This window comes from Hirundo rustica, chromosome 5 (genome assembly GCF_015227805.2).
Source record: "Hirundo rustica isolate bHirRus1 chromosome 5, bHirRus1.pri.v3, whole genome shotgun sequence".
In the NCBI taxonomy this organism is placed as follows: Eukaryota; Metazoa; Chordata; class Aves; order Passeriformes; family Hirundinidae; genus Hirundo; species Hirundo rustica.
The window spans coordinates 62,846,554-62,865,808 of NC_053454.1; the positions used below are offsets into that span (position 1 = coordinate 62,846,554).

General features: G+C 42.6%; 1 protein-coding gene across 2 annotated transcripts in view; it reads right to left on the reverse strand.

The window, feature by feature from the left end:
• Nucleotides 1-999: 999 nt before the first annotated feature.
• Nucleotides 1,000-19,255, reverse strand: part of ARSJ (arylsulfatase family member J) — a 149,099-nt gene continuing 130,843 nt past the window's right edge. Inside the window, exon 2 of one of the 2 annotated variants that reach the window (XM_040064432.2) lies at nt 1,000-3,501. In XM_040064432.2, coding sequence (XP_039920366.1) covers nt 2,100-3,501 — 1,402 coding nt within the window. In that variant the 3' untranslated portion in view covers nt 1,000-2,099. The remainder of the gene's footprint in view (nt 3,502-19,255) is intronic. The other variant, XR_005700839.2, reaches the window with a different exon arrangement.

A 19,255-nucleotide genomic window follows, 5' to 3' on the forward strand; every position in this document is an offset into this window, starting at 1 on the left:
TCTCACAAAGAAGAATTTTATAGATCACATTTTGGAGTATAATATCTCAGTATGTTATTCTCATTTCTTTTAAGGACATCGGTGGCTAGAAAGCATCAGAGTTCATGATTACTCACTGGATAGTGTGGATGTGAAGAAAAGCTGAACAGATTTCTAAGGAATGAATTAGTCATCTTAAGGAACACACAGCATGAAAAATAATGGTGACAATATTAAACACTTATGCAGATACACATGATCCTTTCATAATTATTATTTATAATTCTCCAAGTCCACTTCTGTGTCCTCTCCAGTATATTCATTACAGAAGTAACTCTAAGAGCTGCCTGACTTGTTCCTGTGTTTTGTTAATGGCAGCTTCATTCTGCTTTACAGCTCTAAGTATGCAATTTGCTAGGGTTTGGCAGTATGTTCCTGCAGTTAGTTGCCTTTTGAAAAGGTACGGGGTTGCTGGAGTGCTGGACAGTTGTATTTCATTCTGATTTCTAGGTGCACTGATTTTAGGAATGCTCAATTTTTTAACCATAATCCATTTATATAAATATAATTTCTGAGTTAAGTGACACACTGCTGAAAAGCAGGCTTATCTGAAATTCTACCAAAATATGCTATAGCCATTCAGCAAATGAATCATCAATTTTACTTAACATAATTCATCTTGAAGTTTATGTGTGTGTGTGCATTTTATCAATTACCACAGAGCACCACGAATGTGCAGCCAGTCCATGCATCCATCATCCACGCAGACACCTTGGAAAAGGGCAAACTTTGAAGCGTGTCTCAAATGACATACGCTTTGGGAGGAGAAATTCTGTTTCAGAAACAAAATGTCGTAAAATGTCCCTGAACCGAAAGTAATAGTAATAAAACAGCTTACTTGAGTTTGTTTTAAACAAACTAGGCCAGAATTGCTATCTTGGATGCAAGAAAGAGGCAGACCGCTTTTATGAATGCCATAAAAATAAACTATTTTAATAGGTACATAAATAAAAGGTTTAAAGTAGAATTTTCCCCCCAACATCAAGATGGCCTAGCTTCTGTACAGAAACTGAACAATATTCACGGGACTCCTAAATTAAATAAACCCTTTGTTACATTCAAAACCACTGAAGGCAAATATACAATGCAGTGACGCACCTGAATTGTTCTCCATCCTCATCCTAGCAGTGTATACAGTATTTCCTTGGTTTACAGTACTCTGAGGATATGAATCTGTTAAATAAACTCTGAATGACAGGGCGGAAATAAAATTTAAAAAGTCAGCGTTAAAAGAAACCAAACAACCCTGGCACCCACAGGGGTACCTTGCATCAGCCAGGAAGTTTTAATGGAAGAGAAATAAAGATTGTGCTGTAAAATAAATTATAACTCTTACATATTGTTATATAGTTATCTTAAAGTGTTTAAATATTACATTCACTTTGGCGATGTGTTTTTGTCTATGCCTGTAATAAATTACACGCGGCGTGTGCTCGTTGGTCATGTGTTTTACTGCAAATGGGGGGAGCTCAGCACATCTAGGAAACATTTAAAATATTTCAGATTTATTTAAGATGGACAAAATCTAATTTAAAGCAGCTTTCCTCCTATCATGCCCCCCTCCCCAGCACCTCTACAAAGTTACCCTGATGGCTTCAGTTTTTGCTGTGCTGTATCAAAACATGTCATAGGTTGATGACTAACACTTACTGACCCACAGAGGTTCTCAGGTTTTGCTTCTCCTTCCTCCCTCTGAACCACCCGTCAGTTTAAGAATATCTGCCATTAACGTCTCCACGCTCTCCAAAGATTCCAGCTAATTAAGGCAAGGAACCATCATTTGTCCATCAAAGCTAAGTTTCCTGAAACAAGATGCTATCGCTGTTGTTATCTGGAATGTGTCTGGTGATGGGTGAGGACCACTTATCCTATGGAGGAGAAAGTCCGTCACATGTTCACTCAGAGTGCTAAGGTATCTTGTGCTGGTGAAATCAGAGACAAAATTAAAAGATGACAACTTTCATCCATAATGCAGAAATGGCATTTCTAGTCCATACCATCAGAAGTTCAAGAAGTGGGGCCAGGCTGACTGAGGCCTGGCCAAGGAGCCTGCTTAGAGTTTACCCACCAGCAAGACGTGACCGGCAGTGAAACGACTGCCCCTTCTTCCGATTTGCTTTCTTCTTGTTCTTGTTCTTCTTCTGCTTATTCACACCTTTGCTTTTATCTGATTTCTTTTTCTTTTCGTCCTCCTTAAACCATGGCCCCCAGACTCCTCCGTTGAGCTTGGGGTTGCTGCGAGGGTCCTTGGGCGGGTAGCGGACGGGCACTGCGGTCTTGTTGAACTGCGAGAGCCTCCGCAGCAGCTGCTTCACCACCTCTGGGTGCCTGGCAGACAGGTCCACGCGCTCATAGGGGTCGGCCGTGATGTTGAAGAGCCACACGGTTTTCCCGGCTGACCAGGAGACGCGCTCGTTGTGCCAGCGGTTGGGACCGGCGTTGCTGAAGGCCTGCGGAGGCACCCAGTCGCTGTAGCCCGGGTTTCCCGTCAGCAGTTTCCAGTGATTCACTCTGATGGCAGACTGGATGGCAGTGTTCCAGATCCCATAGCCGGCGGCCCAGGAGCCGTTCTTGGCTTTGGTGTAGATGGGGTCGATGTTGTGCAGGATGTCCACCCGCGGGGAACGCCTGCCCTCGCTGATGGTCTCCCACACGTCGTAGCCATCCAGCTGGATGTCTTCATCGATCTGCCCCTCTGCCAGCGTGATCAGCGTGGGGAACCAGTCTGTGATGTGCACCAGCTCCTTGCACACAGACCCTTTGTTTTTCAGGAGGGGGCTGTGCACAAACCCGACAGCGCGGATACCTCCTTCCCAATAGGTGCCTTTGCTTCCTCGGAGAGGCCAGTTACTGCCTCCGGCCATTGGCTGCCCACCGTTATCAGAAGAATAAATGATAATGCTGTTCTCGTAGTAGCCATATTTCCTTAGAGCAAGGGTCACGTTGTTTATGGCCTCATCCAGGCAGGCCAGCATGGCTGCATACCGCCGCCTGTTGATGTTGTTTATCGAGCGGTAATGTTCAAAATACCTGCCTGGCGCCTGAAGAGGTGAGTGGACAGCCTGGTAGGCAATATACAGGAAAATGGGTTTCCTGGGGTTATGAGAAGCCAGGATCTGCTGCACTTTTTGCGTGTACATCTGCGTGGAGTAGATGCCGTTGTCGTGGTCCCAGGCAGCGTTGTCATTCTCATACAGGTCGTAGCCGCATATCCCGGGGCTGTCGCACTTGAAATGGGTGTAGTAGTCGCCGCTGCCCAGGAGCGAGCCGAAGAAGGAGTCGAACCCTCTCTGTGTGGGCATGCACTCCCTGCGGTAGAACCCCAGGTGCCACTTGCCCACCATGTGCGTGGAGTACCCGACCTCCTTGAGCTTCTGAGGTAGCGTGACGTTATCCAGAGGTAAGCAGTTGGGCTGCGTTGGCCGGATGATGGAGTGCTGCAGTCCCGTGTGGATCTGGTACCTGGAGGTGGGAGGAGACAGGTATCAGGCTGGTGGAGGAAATGCTCAGGTGTATGGACACCTTAACCCTCGCAGAAAATATCCCTATGCATGCCACAGCCATCTCTGGAAATAATTCAGACTGCCTGTGTGCGCTGCTTTCAAAAACCAGCTCAGTCACGCTATCAAATCTGTCCTCTTCTCACTACAGGATGAAACCTTTCCCTCCATGATCTGGGCTATTCAAATCACCTACATCTACATATGCAGGAGCACAGGTACTTTGAGGCACCCTTTTTTCCTCCACATGTCTCCATTTAAAAACGACTACAGAAAATTATGTGGATAAATACAATTTTTACAGTGCCTCGTAATTCGCTAGCGGTGAACGTATCTACAGCATATAAAAACGCGGGGCTTTGAGCATGTAGAAGCAGTATGTTTAAAGGATGGGATAATAAATTATGCAGTGCACTATAGGCTATGTGTAAAGAATACATATGGCTTCCATATGATGAGAAAATGAATCCAGTACGGGCAGCAGTAAGCACCAAAAATCAAGGGCAAATATATATATCAGTTTGACACTAAAAAAGAGAATGTAACAGCAGATAGTAGGCCAAAGACAACTTATCCATGAGTGTGAGAACAGGTTCAATTCTCAGCCATGCATAGAACAGCCAGGTCCATCAATATTGTGGATCTCCCCCAAAACCAGTTCTCATTAATTTGTGGTAGCAGGAGTTGGGGCTTCTTGACACATTCTGCTGGTATTGCCACTCTAATTGGCCTCCTGAGCTATCTAGAAAATTAAAACCATTAGGCTCTGCCTGTCCATAAATAACTTATAGCCTGCTTTCATATGAGAGCTTCCTGGCCAAGATCTTCCAAGGCGCCATAGCTGTCTTTAATGGCTGGCAATCTGTACGGATTGTGTAACTCCCATTTAATTCTGGAGCTAATTTCCACGGAACCAGAAGCTCCGGTCTCACTAACTGCCTGCAGAAGCTCTGGGTGTTGTGCTGCTCTGGACCCAGCATGCTGCAGCACTGCTGCTGTGCTTTGCTCCCCTGGCCCCTCTGCACAGCATTGTCTCTGGGACCAGCCTGGGGACCTGGAGCCCTGCCACCCAATTGTCCCCAAATTCACAGGCTGGTGCTGACAATGCAGGAGATGCTGCAGGAGAGAGTTAAAACATATCCTGAAAATTACGGGTTTCTGTGTTTTTTCACACACACACACAAGTCCCACATCCTTCCCATGGTTCAGCTGCAATATTCTCCTCCTAAAATAGGCAAACTACAACCAGGAAAGCCATGCAGTGCCCCATACTTAAGCTGGTTCCATATCTGGGACTCCTCAGGGAACTAGGTCCACAAGGCATTTAATTTCCCTCCTCTTCTCTTTCCTCAGCATTGTTAAATCCTTTTGATAAATTCCCATTTTTTTGATCCAACTGGAAAAGTCCTTGTCCCCACTAGGCTATTTTAGTCAATAGTTTCAGCTTTCTTAACTCTGACAGCCTCCTTGATCACAAGATAAGGCCCCAATCCCAGCTGGGCAGTTTCTCCATAATAAGCTAATTTTGCTGGAAGTCAGGATTTTTCTCTAAAGGGACCCTGTTGAATCCTTCCATCACCCTTCTCCTCTGAAAACTGAGAAAGTGGGCCTGAGGAGAACAGGCCACAGAAACTGCAAAACATTGCAAAGCAATTTGCCTCTCATAGGCAATGCCTACACAGAAAGCACGACAGTCACACAACGTGAATTCCCAGCAAGAATTCCTAAAACACCAGGCAGATTCCCCAGCGAGGGCTTTTCAACTACAGATCCAAGCACGAAATTCCTACACAGTTGATCTGACAAATATTGAACCAAAAAAATAGCAAGAATTACTCTCAGCCGCACAGGCATTCAGCACTGCATCTTGTTTCAGCAGCGCTCTCAGGAAGTTATTCAATATGCTGGTAACAATGCACATATAACATACATCCATCTATATGCACGTATATTCCCTGCTGCTGCCTCTTTGCAGGAGACTTTGGTGTGTTTCCCAGATGTGTCTGCATGCTATTTTTGGCATGGCTGTGCTTCAGAATATACCTATAGGCACACAGACAAAGAGATACATTTTTATACTCATATGTGTAAAAAAAAAAAAGCGAAAACCAATATATTTTAAGTCAAAACACTTCAAGTATAGAAATGCTTCAAAGAAATATCAACGTCTGATTATCAGAAGACTGTTCACTAAGACAAAAATGGTCAGGATTTGTTCACTTTTCTGCACCACATGCCTTTCTCACTGATCCATTATGCGCCAACATTACTTTTTCAGTGAAAGTATTTCATTTTCAAAGGACTTGCAGGGCATTCATAGAAAATCCAAGTAATCTGAGCAAAATACAATAATGATATGGAAGAAAATGGCATTAATAGCAATAGGAAAAGTGTCGCAAAACAACTGTTTTGAAACTGTTTCTAGACTGTGCAAGAGGGAAAAAAAATGGAACCAGGCAAAACATAAAGGGATTAAGAGGCAGATGTTGATTTTGGGGGTGTTCTCTAGCAGATAAAATCATGAGCTCGCCAACTTCCATGAAATATCTGTGATACATCCCATAGACCTCATGGCTTCCATGTTTTAGAATAAATTGGTTGAATTTAATCCTATGTGCAGAAAGCAAGTTAAGGACTGTGAATAGTCTGGAATTCATTATTAGAATTTCAGCACCAGTGACCAGTCAAATCCAAGCAAATACTGACAGGCCACAGAAACTAATTTCATTGTTTTTTAGACTTTGACCTTGGTGGGCATTATTTACATATAGGCCATTAGCTGCTAAGAGCCTGTATAAAGAGTAGGGATTCAAGACTTGGGAATATTTAATATGCATGTGGTATGCTCTCTTTCTCCCTACTCCTCCAAGATTCTGGATCAGAGGTGTCTCCTTAGAATACCTGAGATTTGCAATTTTCAGAACAAGGAACTAAGTAAAATTTGTGTGAAACGTTCAGCTAATAAGACACATATTGAAAATGAATTCCTCCTCACTACATACGGATGGCTTTTTGCGCATTGCCTACTCTTGTTTTTGTTTTCCTGGTGTGTTCAGATGTTCACAGTAAACCCACTGTGATAAGTGTTGCTGGCAAGGCAGATGCTCGGTGCTGGCTCACTGACACACTGAGCTATTTCCCTGTTTGTAGGGGAACTTTAAAGTAATGGCCTCCCTCTGGGAGCATCCCGATGACTTCATAGCCCTTTGCTTCTTGGATGCTTGGAGAAATAATTCAGAAGGTTCTTAAAATAAATAAATAAGCAAATTAATCCTCCCCCCTGAGTGTGAGCTCATGGTACCCCTTTCCAACACAAGTTCCTTTCCTGTTCTAGTTCAGACACAACGCTCAGGCAGTGGCTTTCATACACTCCTACCTCCAGTCTCAAGGTGCAGAGACCATTAAGTTGCTGAAGGTCAACTGCACATTGAAGTGCTGGAGTGTTACGGATGTAAATCAGCACAGGCACACTGAAGACAGTGAGACCTGAGCTTGAGGAATGTGTTAACATTGGGAGGCTTCATTTCCCCTTTCTGATGCCCTCAGTAGTGCTGAGTTAGTTTCCAGTTCTCATCTGCAGAGCAGGAGATCAGTGACAGAATCTTTGTACACTTCTACTGCTATTCCCCCGCAGCAGAGAGTAGGACTGGGGGGGTCTGTGGAGCGAAAGAGATTCTCCTGGCACGCCTCACATCCCCTATGCAGCCTCACACACATGTAGGCCAAACCAGCTTTCCTGAAAAAATCTTTTCCTGAGGAGTTTTCTATTGAGTGTTTTCCCCCTTAACTTCAGGGCGGGTTCTGCACTGAAGAAGAAGCTGGGATGTTTCTAATTTTGTAATGTGCATGTACAGCACTATTGATTTCAAACTCTCACAATTTTCAAATACTGCATTAATTGTCTTCAAATGGAGATTCTTTTAAGGCTCACTGAAGATTAACAAAGAAGCTCAGCTGGAAGTTTCCAATTTCAGGAACTTTTGCTAGCATAGCTCTAGTTAGTACATGTGGAAAATGTATTTTTATGATGCTTGCACAGCTCAGGATATATTGAAAAAAAAAATCTCAATTTTAAAAATAGTAAACTCTAGCCTAGGATTTAGAAAAGGATACTTTAAATGAAAGCTCCACATTTTCCAGGAGTTGCATAGAGAGTGACAGCGCTGAGGTTTGCATGCTACATAAATTAAAGGGATCATTATTGATGTTTGTGCATTTCCTAGTTAAAAATGATAAAGTACAAGTAGATACCTGTCTAGAACATAGAGTTAGGGGTTACTAAAGTCTTTGACATCTTACCTGAAACTATTTATATTATACAACAGCTAAAATAGAGGAATTCCAGGTGAGTAAAAAATAGAGAGGTAGGTGATTCTGGGGTCGCTCAGTCCTCAGAGGTCCAAGTTACTGGGGGAAAAAAAACCCCAACAGTCCACGTGTCACCAACAAATCATCAGAAGCAGGACAATCACCAGGGAGAGAAACCAGATACAACGAAGGCATGTCTATAGTGGACTGAGGCTTTAGCATGGAGCCCACAAACCCTACATGTTTGAAAAAGCTGTTACTTTGGGCAGGGATGCTCACTCTGAGTCATCTCGAAGCTGTTTTCAGCTCTGTAAGGTTCTTGTGAGGGAAACAGGAGCAATTCAGGAGCTCCTCTGCTGTCAGTCTTCCACCCAGGCTGGTGCAGGGGGATCCTGATCATGGGCATGCTGGATATGGACCAGTGTGAAAGAATCACACAAAATGACTGCAGCGGAAATGCCTGCCATAAAAATGAAATGTTTCATGCTGCATATGCCGAGGTTTTTTAAAACTAAATTCAGAGTAAAGCTGGAAAAGGGGTGGGTTGATCCAGGAGACACTGGGGCAGAGGGTAGAGCTGAGCTGATTTAAATGAGATGCAAATAAAGCCATCACAGCCTGACATGAATTACTGCCAAGCCATCAGCAAGTCCTGGTCCCTTCAGGCTGATGACAACAAAGCCAGAGTGTGTAGCCACAGCACTTCTCTCTCATCAGTATCAAGCCAATCTGCAGATAAGCAGGATGTTTTCTAAATGTTCATGTCCTTCTTGTTTCCATACTTTTCCTGAGAGACTGATGGCAGGTCTTAACCTTGCAGACTTGCAACTGCCAGGCTCCGAAGAGCCAAAGCAGGCAGTGGCACCTTGGCACTCCTTAAGACAGCGTGTTTGGTATCTGTCCTGGACAAGACCAGGTTAAGCTAAGTCACATCTGTCTCATTTCTTCAGTGTTTACAGTCTATGGCAACTGTGTATAATCCCATGGGAAACACTTTTAAATGTCAGCATAAAAGTTTTCATGCAACATAGTCTGCTCAGAGCCTACCCCGAGGAACCCTGAGCTTACACTGCATAAGTGCACATTTCAGCTTTCAAAAATTGCAGAAAACCACAATTTTCTATATTAAATCTATCATTCATTATCTATCATTTAACCACCTTTATCTTCTGGCTTACGACTTTGGGATTTTGGGGGAAGGTGGCTTATGAGTGTAAAATGGATCAGAGAAGAAAATGCAACATTAAAGACTAAAAGCAAACTCCAAACTTTCACAGACTTTCACTGTCAGCCCATACAAATCAAACCTGAAGTGTTCATTCAGACATACACACACATTCATTCCATCTTCAGCTGTATTCCTTGAATTTTTATGTGCTTGTAAATCAGAGCAGAAGTATCTACTTCTAAACCAAGTGTTTACATAAAAAGTCTAACTCATGTTATTTACTGTTTTATCACTCTGGCAATGCTACTGCATATATGCCATTTGGAAGATTCTGTATCTTGCCCTACTTTCATGTTTTTCATTGTTGTTTTTAGACCAGTTAAGGCTCTTCCATTAAATTCAGGAAAAGAAAAATAAAGTAGCAATTTCCTTGCAGACTAATAATGTTATCAGTTTTGTTCCCATGACCTTTCTCCAAGGACTTACAGGAGTCGAGGCATCCTTATTTCATCAAATGCCATTTGGATTTTGATGCATGAACTCAGCCTCTGAATCATTTCGAAATTCTGATCTCACACCAGCCCTGGCATCTGGTCATTTAAATAATGTCCTTACACCCTGATATTGTTTATACTGTGAAAGGGATTTTTATCACCTGGCACCTAGAAATGCTTGAAAACTGGGGAACCATGCCACAAAAGGCTGTACTCCATAGTTCTCTATTCCAAGAGTTTTATATCTCCAGGATATGCAACAGATCCTCTCTCTTTTATCTTCCCAATCCCTGCAGATGCAACTGGCACCCCAGGAGTGAGGCAGAGCTCAGTGAACAGCAGGAAAGCAACTGTTGTCTCCAGAGTTGTGAGTTTTAAAGGAAAAATATCTGACTGTGGGACCAAGCTGGAAGGGAAAAGGAACAGAAACCTTCATCTGCATTTCGTCAGGGCTACTCTCCCTAGCTCCAGAAGCTTGAACTTTAAATCACCCTCCAAATTAAGCTGCAATTAGCATTTTCATACACTAATTCCAAATTTTCTACCAAACATTATTAAACTGGCAGCTTATCCGCTACCGACCTTTCCTGTTACTGAGGCAATTTATCTGTTCCACTGGGAGGACAGCAAGGATAAGGGAGAATGTGGGAGTTGGCAGCAGCTGGAATGCACATGTGTATATGCAGCTATTGTTCTCTTTGCTCCCAGTTTGCTGCAGCTGTGGAAACAGAGCACAACGTTTCCAGCTTTATCACTGTAATTCATTTAGGAAAAAAGGGGGAAAATGTGCGATTGCATAATCGGCACTCGCGGTTTCATGTCTACATGGGAGTGACATGGAAAGAAAACAATTTGACTAAATGCTTTGCATGCCAACCACAAATCCAGACCTCGCCACCAAATTCTGAGCTCTCAGCAACAACAGATCCCAGCGGATATGACACCTAATCACCATGTTACAAGGGGAAGAAACCTAAAATGACTCTGCGATTAGTTAGAGATGAATTTGTAGTTCTGCTTTGGTAATTTTTGCAGGAGAAAAAAACGGAAAAAAAAGGGGATAAATGGAGTCTAAAAATTGTGTGCAGAAGGATTTCCACGCCCTCAGGTACTCCCAAAGTGAGGCTGGAGCTGGACCAGCATGCTGGGAGAGGGACACAGCTTGTACCGGTTTGTAAAGGAGAGGTGCCTTCATTCCACCTCTGTTCTCTGCCGTGCTGGGGAGAACAGCACTCCAGAGTCTCCTGATACACCAGAACAGTCACTGTTACAGACAAGGCAAACTTCAAGGTGTAAATTATTCTAAAAGAATCATTTAATTGCTAATAACACAGGAGTTTTTACATGGCCAAAAATAAAAACCTGCCACACACATTTGTGAAATATTTTCCACCCAATTCTGTGACAGTTTAGGAAAGTTGGTTCATCTTTACATAGGAAGAATTTATTCAATGACTGTCCCTAAAGGACGTGAAAGATATTTATTATACAGTTGCCTTTCATAAGAAGACATCGCTCATAAAAATGACATACTTGATGGCAGCCCTTAAGGTAGCAGCCAAACAATTATTGTCTTATATTACTCTCTAATTAAAGTACTCATTTTGAGCATTTAGTACCACTTCTGAATTAAAACTCTCCTTACCTATTATTCATACATCCAGCACTTAGAGCCTGTCTCAACCTCAATGTTATCAAATGACCTTGAATTGACAGCAAGGATGACTGAGGGCAAAAAACAGGATGTAAAATACAAGTTAACAATTACCACATCATGGGCTTACATGGCATCATTTAAGAGAGGTAATTGCTTTATAATTAAAGAACATTATGACACTGAAAAAAAATTAGGACTATGTGGTGCCTCAGAGGCATCTCAGGTGTTTTAGATACCTTCACAACATCCAAGCTTTGTAATGTTTTATTAACCACTGAACAACTACATAAACACACCATTTCTGAGTGTGACATGGGAGAACATCATAGCTCTACTGCTCTAGTGAGCATAAGTGTATCACAGGCCATTAAGTTTCTTTTGAATCCTAGGATAAGTCTTACAGACAGTAATTTAAAATCAGAGATAAATCATTATTGTGATAGTCAGAAATAAATTATTATTGTGAGAGTATGATGATGAAGTGGTAACAGCCACACCTCTCTTTAGTATTTATAATATTCCTATTATCCTGCTCTGTGAGATGCCTCAAGCTCAAGTGTCTCCAAAATTCTATTACAGGACAGAGAACAGATTCTGCCCCTCTTAATCAATATGTACGTATTTAAGTAAAAGAGTAATTCCATCAATTTCAATTGAATATGCTTCTAGGTAAATTTTTGCTCAGAGTCATCAAAGTATCAAAATGAGTCTATGAATTAAAGCACCAAACTCCTTTTTTTCATGTGGAGGTTCACTGGGATTGCCAATTAATTAAGAAATATTCTTGGATGATTATTTCTGTTTCATCTCAACTTTGTTATGCTATTTGTTCTACTTAATGCATTCTATCACATAACATCATTGTAGAATGTGTACATGTGGATCAAAAGGAAATTATTATCTTCTCCTTCATCCCCTGTGCACAGCACAGCAGTCTGAGGCAGCAGGATACCTGCTGTAGGTCTTTAGTTTCTGCATTTCAGCCAGTGGCATTTGATGCTGCTAGAAAGGAAATGATAAGGTGTTACCCAGACCTGAGCACATCATTCACTTACACAGCCTAAGTTTAAGTTTTACAGAGCCTGTAGTGCCCACCCAGATTTAGGGTCTCATTCTCGGCAGCGAGAGAGTGATGCCCTTTGCTGCTGTCCCTACAGGCATCCTGGGACAGACACCACCCACAATTGCTTCATGCCACCCCAGAGACATTTTCCCAGAAAAGCTACAGCCCTGATAATATGAAGAACAGATCTGGCTGAAAAAAACCACAACTCTAATTTGACTTTTCAACAATATCGCTGGTTTTCTGGGCTGACATTTCCTGGCAACAGCAGTGGCACTGAATCATTAGTGAGAGGAATAACCTTGCCTTGAAAAGGAGGGAGGGCTGTGAGCCAGGAGATGTTGTCTCCCGGGTTCTGCGTAGTTTTCAGCCTGAGCATCCCCTCAGTTTTCTGTACTTCTGACACATTGATATCAGTTTCTGAGTCTTTTGTGCTGCTCAACCCTTTGAGCAGGGATGGAACTGCGCCTGTTGCACAACAGTTAAAGCTCAAAATGGGCTTTTTAGTCCCGATAAAAGAGGTGGTAGGATGCAAACAAGCCTCACCCTGATGCTAAACCAGTTTGTAACTGGACTTGTTAAGATACAGTGCTTACGGGCACCTGCTTATTTACAACAATTGCCAGCAGTTAAGTATGAGTTCTGTCACATATTGCTGGCTGCTGGATTTTCTATTTCCTGATTCACCTGAGAAATATTATATTAAAATCCCTTTTCCAGAACTGACCACACCATTCAAGTTTGGTTTTGATCAAGACAAAGCCACTGTGTGTGGTTGCCAAAGAAATAATGGATTAGGATAATAAGGTACTGCATTAACCTGGGTCCCACACGACAGGTTCCTGACTGACACCACGGGGAAGTGGAACATCTTTGTTTACTCACAGGGGAGATTCCACATGGAAAGGAACTGCTTTCACTGCCAGTGTCTGAGTGGATGTAGGTGTGCTGTTGTAGCACAGGGAGGAGAGGGGGGAGCAGTGCTGCAGGGCTGTCAGTCAGTTCTGTGACAATTTTTAACTACCACATCAGAGATCGCACGCACTGTATAGTACATCACCAAAAAGGGAAGTTAAATGTCTGTATTCAAAGCACCACATGTTGGAACTCAAAGGGAAGAAAGCAACTTCAGCAGGTACGTGACCAGCTCATTGTGACCCACGGTTGGAAAAGGCCTTTAGGATCGAGTCCAACCAGTGACCTGACAATGCCAATTCCAATGCCAATTCCACTGCTAAACCACATCTCTAAGTGACACACCTACGTTCTCTGAAATCTCTCAGGGGTGGTGGCTTGAGCTTCAGGTGGTTCCAGAGCTTGACAATCCTTTGGGTGAAGAAATTTTTCCTACTATCCAACCTAAGCCTTTCCCTGACACAATTTGAGGCCTCTCCCTCTTGTCCTGTCACTAACTGTACTTGATGAAGCTCTCTGGTACTTCACAGGGATTTCTCTGCTCCTGTACCAACGGATTTGAGCTGCTACCTTTGCTCCCTGCCCAAATTAGGCAAGGGCTAGGAGAAATGTAAGGCTGCTCTGCGGAGTAGGGATGTGAGGGAATTAGAGAACTCTCTGTGTCACATTGGATGGCTGCAAGATGCCGTGGCACGGAGACTGAGAAGCCCCCTCACACCACCCTGCTGCACTGCTCCCTCTCCCTCAGCCTCCCACGCCAGAGAACGGAACAAGCTGGAGTTAATACGGGACAGAGGTTAACAGCACATCTGTTTCTAGGCCACTGTGCAACGAATAATGAAGAGATTTGGAAAAATGCTTTTTTATTTCCCTCCTAAATCCAGCTTAACAAAACAAGTAGTGCTCTCTTGGATGTCACTGCCATGCTCCCTAATCCCTTCTAACTCTCATTCACACTGCTCCTCACTCACATCTTGCCTTGCTGCTTGCATTGAGGCAGCGTCCAAAAGCCTAACAGGAACCAGGGCTGCGGTGAAACATCCCTGGAAATAAAATGGAGCATAAAAGAGAGGGCAGAATGGAAACAGGTGCCCTATTGCTGCTGGTCCAACAAAAATCTAGAAACAGAGACTCTCACGTGTCTAGCAATTATGTACAAAAGCAGACCAAGCATACATAAAATATTTGCCATAAAATGTTAATGTATTAATGAAGCTGTGCCTTATTTAAGATGCTAGAAGGTGATTTTGATCCCAGACAAAATACCACAAAAATGACTCATGTAAGGGAGTCAGCTGGATAAGAGTAAGTGAGGCGTAAAGGGGACACGCACAAAGTTTTGGCAGTGTGCATTCAACATACCCAGCAACTCCTAATACACTAATGGAACCTGTGTAGAGATACCATCAGCACTGTATGCTGCCTTCTGTGGGGCTTTCTCCCCCTGTCTGAAAACATTTATTTAAGTAGAGTGGTATTAGCATCACATACCCTGTGAGAAGGGATTTAAAGGCAGACAGCCCCCCCCCCCTCCCCGGTAAATGAAGATCACTCATTAAAAATTAAAAATAAAATGTGTAAGTAGTGATTCTTTGAGAAACACTAGTTGTCCAAGAGAAAGGGAAACACATTCAGCATTTATCAGTGTGTGTGATTCACTGAATAGCTATGGAGCTCTGACTTGAGAAGATACCTTTGTATGGATAGAGCTTCTACACCTGCTTAAATTCCATGTTGACAGAAGAGCTTTCTTGAATGGGATGGATCTAAACAAGTGGCTGCTCTTGAACTGACATTTAAGTGTCCTTCCAAAGGAATTTTACAGACTGGTCTGTATTTTTTACAGCTAAAGTCACAAATAGGGATTCTCAAAAGGGTCCCTAAATCTCTATGAAATCAATAGAAGTTACAGGAACTAAGAAAAGACCACTGATTCCTAATCTGCATTATTAAGCTTCCTTTAAAAAAAATCTGGTCCTTCAAGATGAAAAGGACATGTTCTGTTTTCTCAGAGGTGCCAAACTGAAATTATCACCATCACAGAAAAGCAGCTCCTATACACATTTGGTCTCCAACCCCAGGCTTTCCAGTGAGAGCCAAGCATTAGTTGGAATCTATGACAACAGGATCATAACCCATCCATTCTTATGAAGCACAATTAACTCTGTGGAAAGTTATTCAATCAGTGGTACATAATTTGCGGCTTCCAAATAATTTACATCCTGTCCAGGTTGTGCAATTATGTATTTCAGTGGTTAATAATCCTGGCAATAACATCAAAATTAACAAAATGGTATAATGCTGAACAAAGCACCATCATGTTCTTGTTTTTTTCAACATCCTTCCTAGGCTGGGAATAGAAACTCAGAAATTGTGGGGATTGTAAAGGGAAAAGAGGGAAGGGGAAGAGATAAGAATCAGGCATGCTTTGCATCTGCCTTGAGTGAAAAAGCTAAATATTTCTTTCCTCTTCAGGAGCTAGGAAGGTTAAAGGAGGAGCAAATCAACCCCAAAGCAATTCACTGACACTGTGTAGCAGTGTCTGTGCTAAGACTGTACCACACCACAGAGAGGTGATGAGTGGTGACACCACCATAGCGCAGCGTCTGTGTTCAGGGGATGGGAACATGTCAGGAACGCTGCTGGAACCACAACATCACATCTGCTCAGCCTTGTCTGCAGGAGACTTTGCCATTCCCTAAACAAATCTGTGGAGTGTAGCTCCAACGGGTCACACAGGAGACAAGGAGCCAGAGGAAGCTGTGAATCCTGCCCGGAGCCTGTCAGCTCACTCAGTGACAACATTCTTATCTCTATGGCCCCATTAGTGACAGCAGTGTGTAACTTGTCCCACCAAACAGATAAATCAAACCCCTGTGTATAGCTGCACAGTCAGGGCAGTAAGTCACTGCTAACTTTGTATATATTGTCAGAGCACTGGGCTTGTCCAGGATCACCTCACCAGGTTTTTCACAGGAGTGGGTGCACACTATAAAACACATTTTCAACTTGTTCTATGAATGTGCCCCTGCAACTTAACCACACAGCCTTGGTTCTTCACGAACTCTCCCAGTTGGCTCATTCAATATTCAGCACTTAATGTATTTTGAATTCTGGTAATCTGGCTGCATTTCTCTGTAAAATTCCTCTGTAGTCCATTTCATGCCCAGCTTTTCATGAGCAGCGCTCGACAAACTGCAGGACCGACTTCTTTGCTATTATTTGTGCTAAAGTCAAGCATCTGCTTCTCAAACCCTGGCTTAAGTCTGTATGTTCAAAACCAAAATGCAGGGGAGGTGACCAAAGAGTCAGCAGCAGCAGAATGGGAGAGCAGCAAAAGGTCTGTGAAGCCTCCGCCTGCGTTCCTGGGGAGCCAGGAGTCTGGGCTAAATCTGCACTCTGGCTCTGACTTGGAAGTTTCTCCCTTGTTTCTCATATAATCTACTTCCTCAAGAGGGAGGCAGTGCTGACGGTCACCTGGGGAGACTGCAGCCACGTCTCCGAAGGATGGCGACTGCCTCACCACACTACGGAGAAACGAGGTGAAATAAAGAAGGGAAAGATGAAAAATCCATAAAAACTACATTAGAATCGGAGTGGAGCTTTGTGATTCCAACAGGGCTTCCTCCAGTTAGTAACATTACCCAAAAGTTTAAATCAGGCCTTTCATTGTTTGTTTTACATTTTCCTTTAGAACTTTCAGTGCATAATATTTTAGACATAGAGCCAATATAAGATCAGGGTTTTTTTAAAACCAAAAAGAAGCTTATCTAAAAATCCAGATAAATTCAAAAATCTGAATGACAGTAGGCAACAACAGTGTAAAGGACACCATGAGCCAGCTAACAGGCAACAAAATTTCCTCTCAGGTTTTTATTGCCTGCAAGTTCAGGATTTTATTTCTGCTCAGGGGGGTTGTGGTGTTTTGGGGTGATTTTCTTCGAAATGTCATTCAAATTTAAACCATATGGTATATTTTCCGATGTCAGTCTCCTCCTTCCCCTTTTCCTTTGCAATTACATTATTATACTGAAAAAAACCCAACAAAAACATCTTGTGGCACACTAGTTTTCTGCAGTTGGTCACAGCATAGCTTGGACATGATGCATCCATCTAGGAACAATAGAATAGCAAAGAACTGAATTATTGGATTTGAAATGGCAGACATCCTGGGATAGCTGTGGAAAAGCCATGGCTGGACACACTTTCTCTGGAAATATGTAAGTTCAATTCAGTTGTGGGATGGGAGAGGAAGTTTTCTGCTGCCTCTTCATTTTTTTGGTATGTTACATAAGCTCCCTTTCCTCTTTACTTTTATAACAGCACATAAATATTTTATGAACTATGGGCCTTTGAACCGTGTTGCTCTGACCCACTGACTGATTCTCATTTGCCTCTCTGAAATTGCATCTTGAGTGCTTTGAGAAATGCATCATCCTGGGCTGTCATATAAAACCCAACATAAACCCCACAACAGTAATCCTGTTTGTTGCCAGTGCTACAAGTCAGCTCCAAGGACAATAAATTTCCATTTAATGTTAGTAGCAAGGTTGCTGGAGAGGTTGGCATTCTGATATATTAAAGGCAAAAAGTGCAAACAGCTTTTAATTCATTCTTTATATGCTTTTAGTTAGCCCCCCCACATAAAAAAATAAGAAAAGGAAAAAGGGAAGAACAGCTCCTCTTTCAGTGTGGAGTAATGTAAATCCCGATTTTCATCAGCAAAATAATGCCTAGGTATGTCTATGGATCTTCCTGCATATCCGGAATTATCTGTAGGTGCCAGTGATACCCAGGCTGTCCCAAAGCAATCCCAGGCTCACACCTGGTGCTTCACAAAGTGCACAAGATTTCCTAGTATTATGGAAAAAGAAATATCTAATGTAAGGCATTTAACACAGCCCATGGAACTATCCCAGTCCAACACGGGTAAATAGCTCTGCATTGACTACATTTTCTAGAATCTTCCAAACTGCTCCAGTTCAGGAAAAGTGTCTTTGTTTGGATTTTTTCTTCCCCATCCCTTTTTCCCATCTGTCTCCATTCTTATTCCCACGGGATGAAGGATGAAGCCCCACACTTGAAAATACAGCCAATTGCAGTTCAAGGATTTAAGCTGGAAGGCTTGGTTTGACAAGCAAATACCTCCTTTTCTTCTGACATTACCTGTATTCCCTGTACAGGGTCTGAATTGCTCTTCCAACTCTTTCCCAGTTGGACTCAAAATGAAGATGTTAGCTTCACCATGATTTAGAGCATTCGCTTGTGAACAAACCTCGTTTTTATTCCATTTGCTCCAGAAAAATCTCTCATCAATATTCCTTCTGAGCCTATAAATATCCTTTGCATCAGCCACATTTAAGGATTTGATGTGCTGGAATAAAAGCCTCTCTGGGTCAGTGGGGTTCCTTACTGGGGCCATGGAAGCACCGAATGATTTGGCTTGGAGGGGCCTTAAAGTTTATCCAGTTCCAAGCTCTCTGCCATGGGCAGGGAACCTTCCACTGGAGCAGGTTGCTGCAAGACCATCCAATGCCTATTATCACCTATACTATAGGCAATAATGTAGCTAACACAGCTGCAGATATTCTGCTGGTAAGAAGCACAATACTGGAGCCAACAAAATAAAAAGCTTTGTATGTTGCCCAACCATTTGTTTTTCCTTTGCTTTTCTGGCTGAAAAGAACAATTTATTTTTTTATTTCTGCCTTCCATAGGGATGAAAAAAAGAGAAGAAAATTCTCATTCTCTCCTTGAATCTGAAATTTCCAAGGTGTGTTACTGAGACAAGACAATGCAACAAAACAACTATTTGACAAAGGTTAAAATTTTCAAGTGCCTGATTACTATGGAGCTCTTGATCAGCCCGTAGATGGAAGAGATAGATTTGACTTAAGTAGCTAAACAAATGGAATCAAACGAAGCAAACTGTGCCTTCTAATAAACCCCCAAATGCACACACATTATTTCATGCTCTCAGCAGACAGAATGATTTCTCCCACTCACTCCCTCAGGAATCTGCTTAAAAAATTCCACTTCTCCTGCCTTAATAACTCCTATGTCAAAATTCTTCCCAATTATGACCATGGCTTCAGCTGCTTTTTAAAAGCA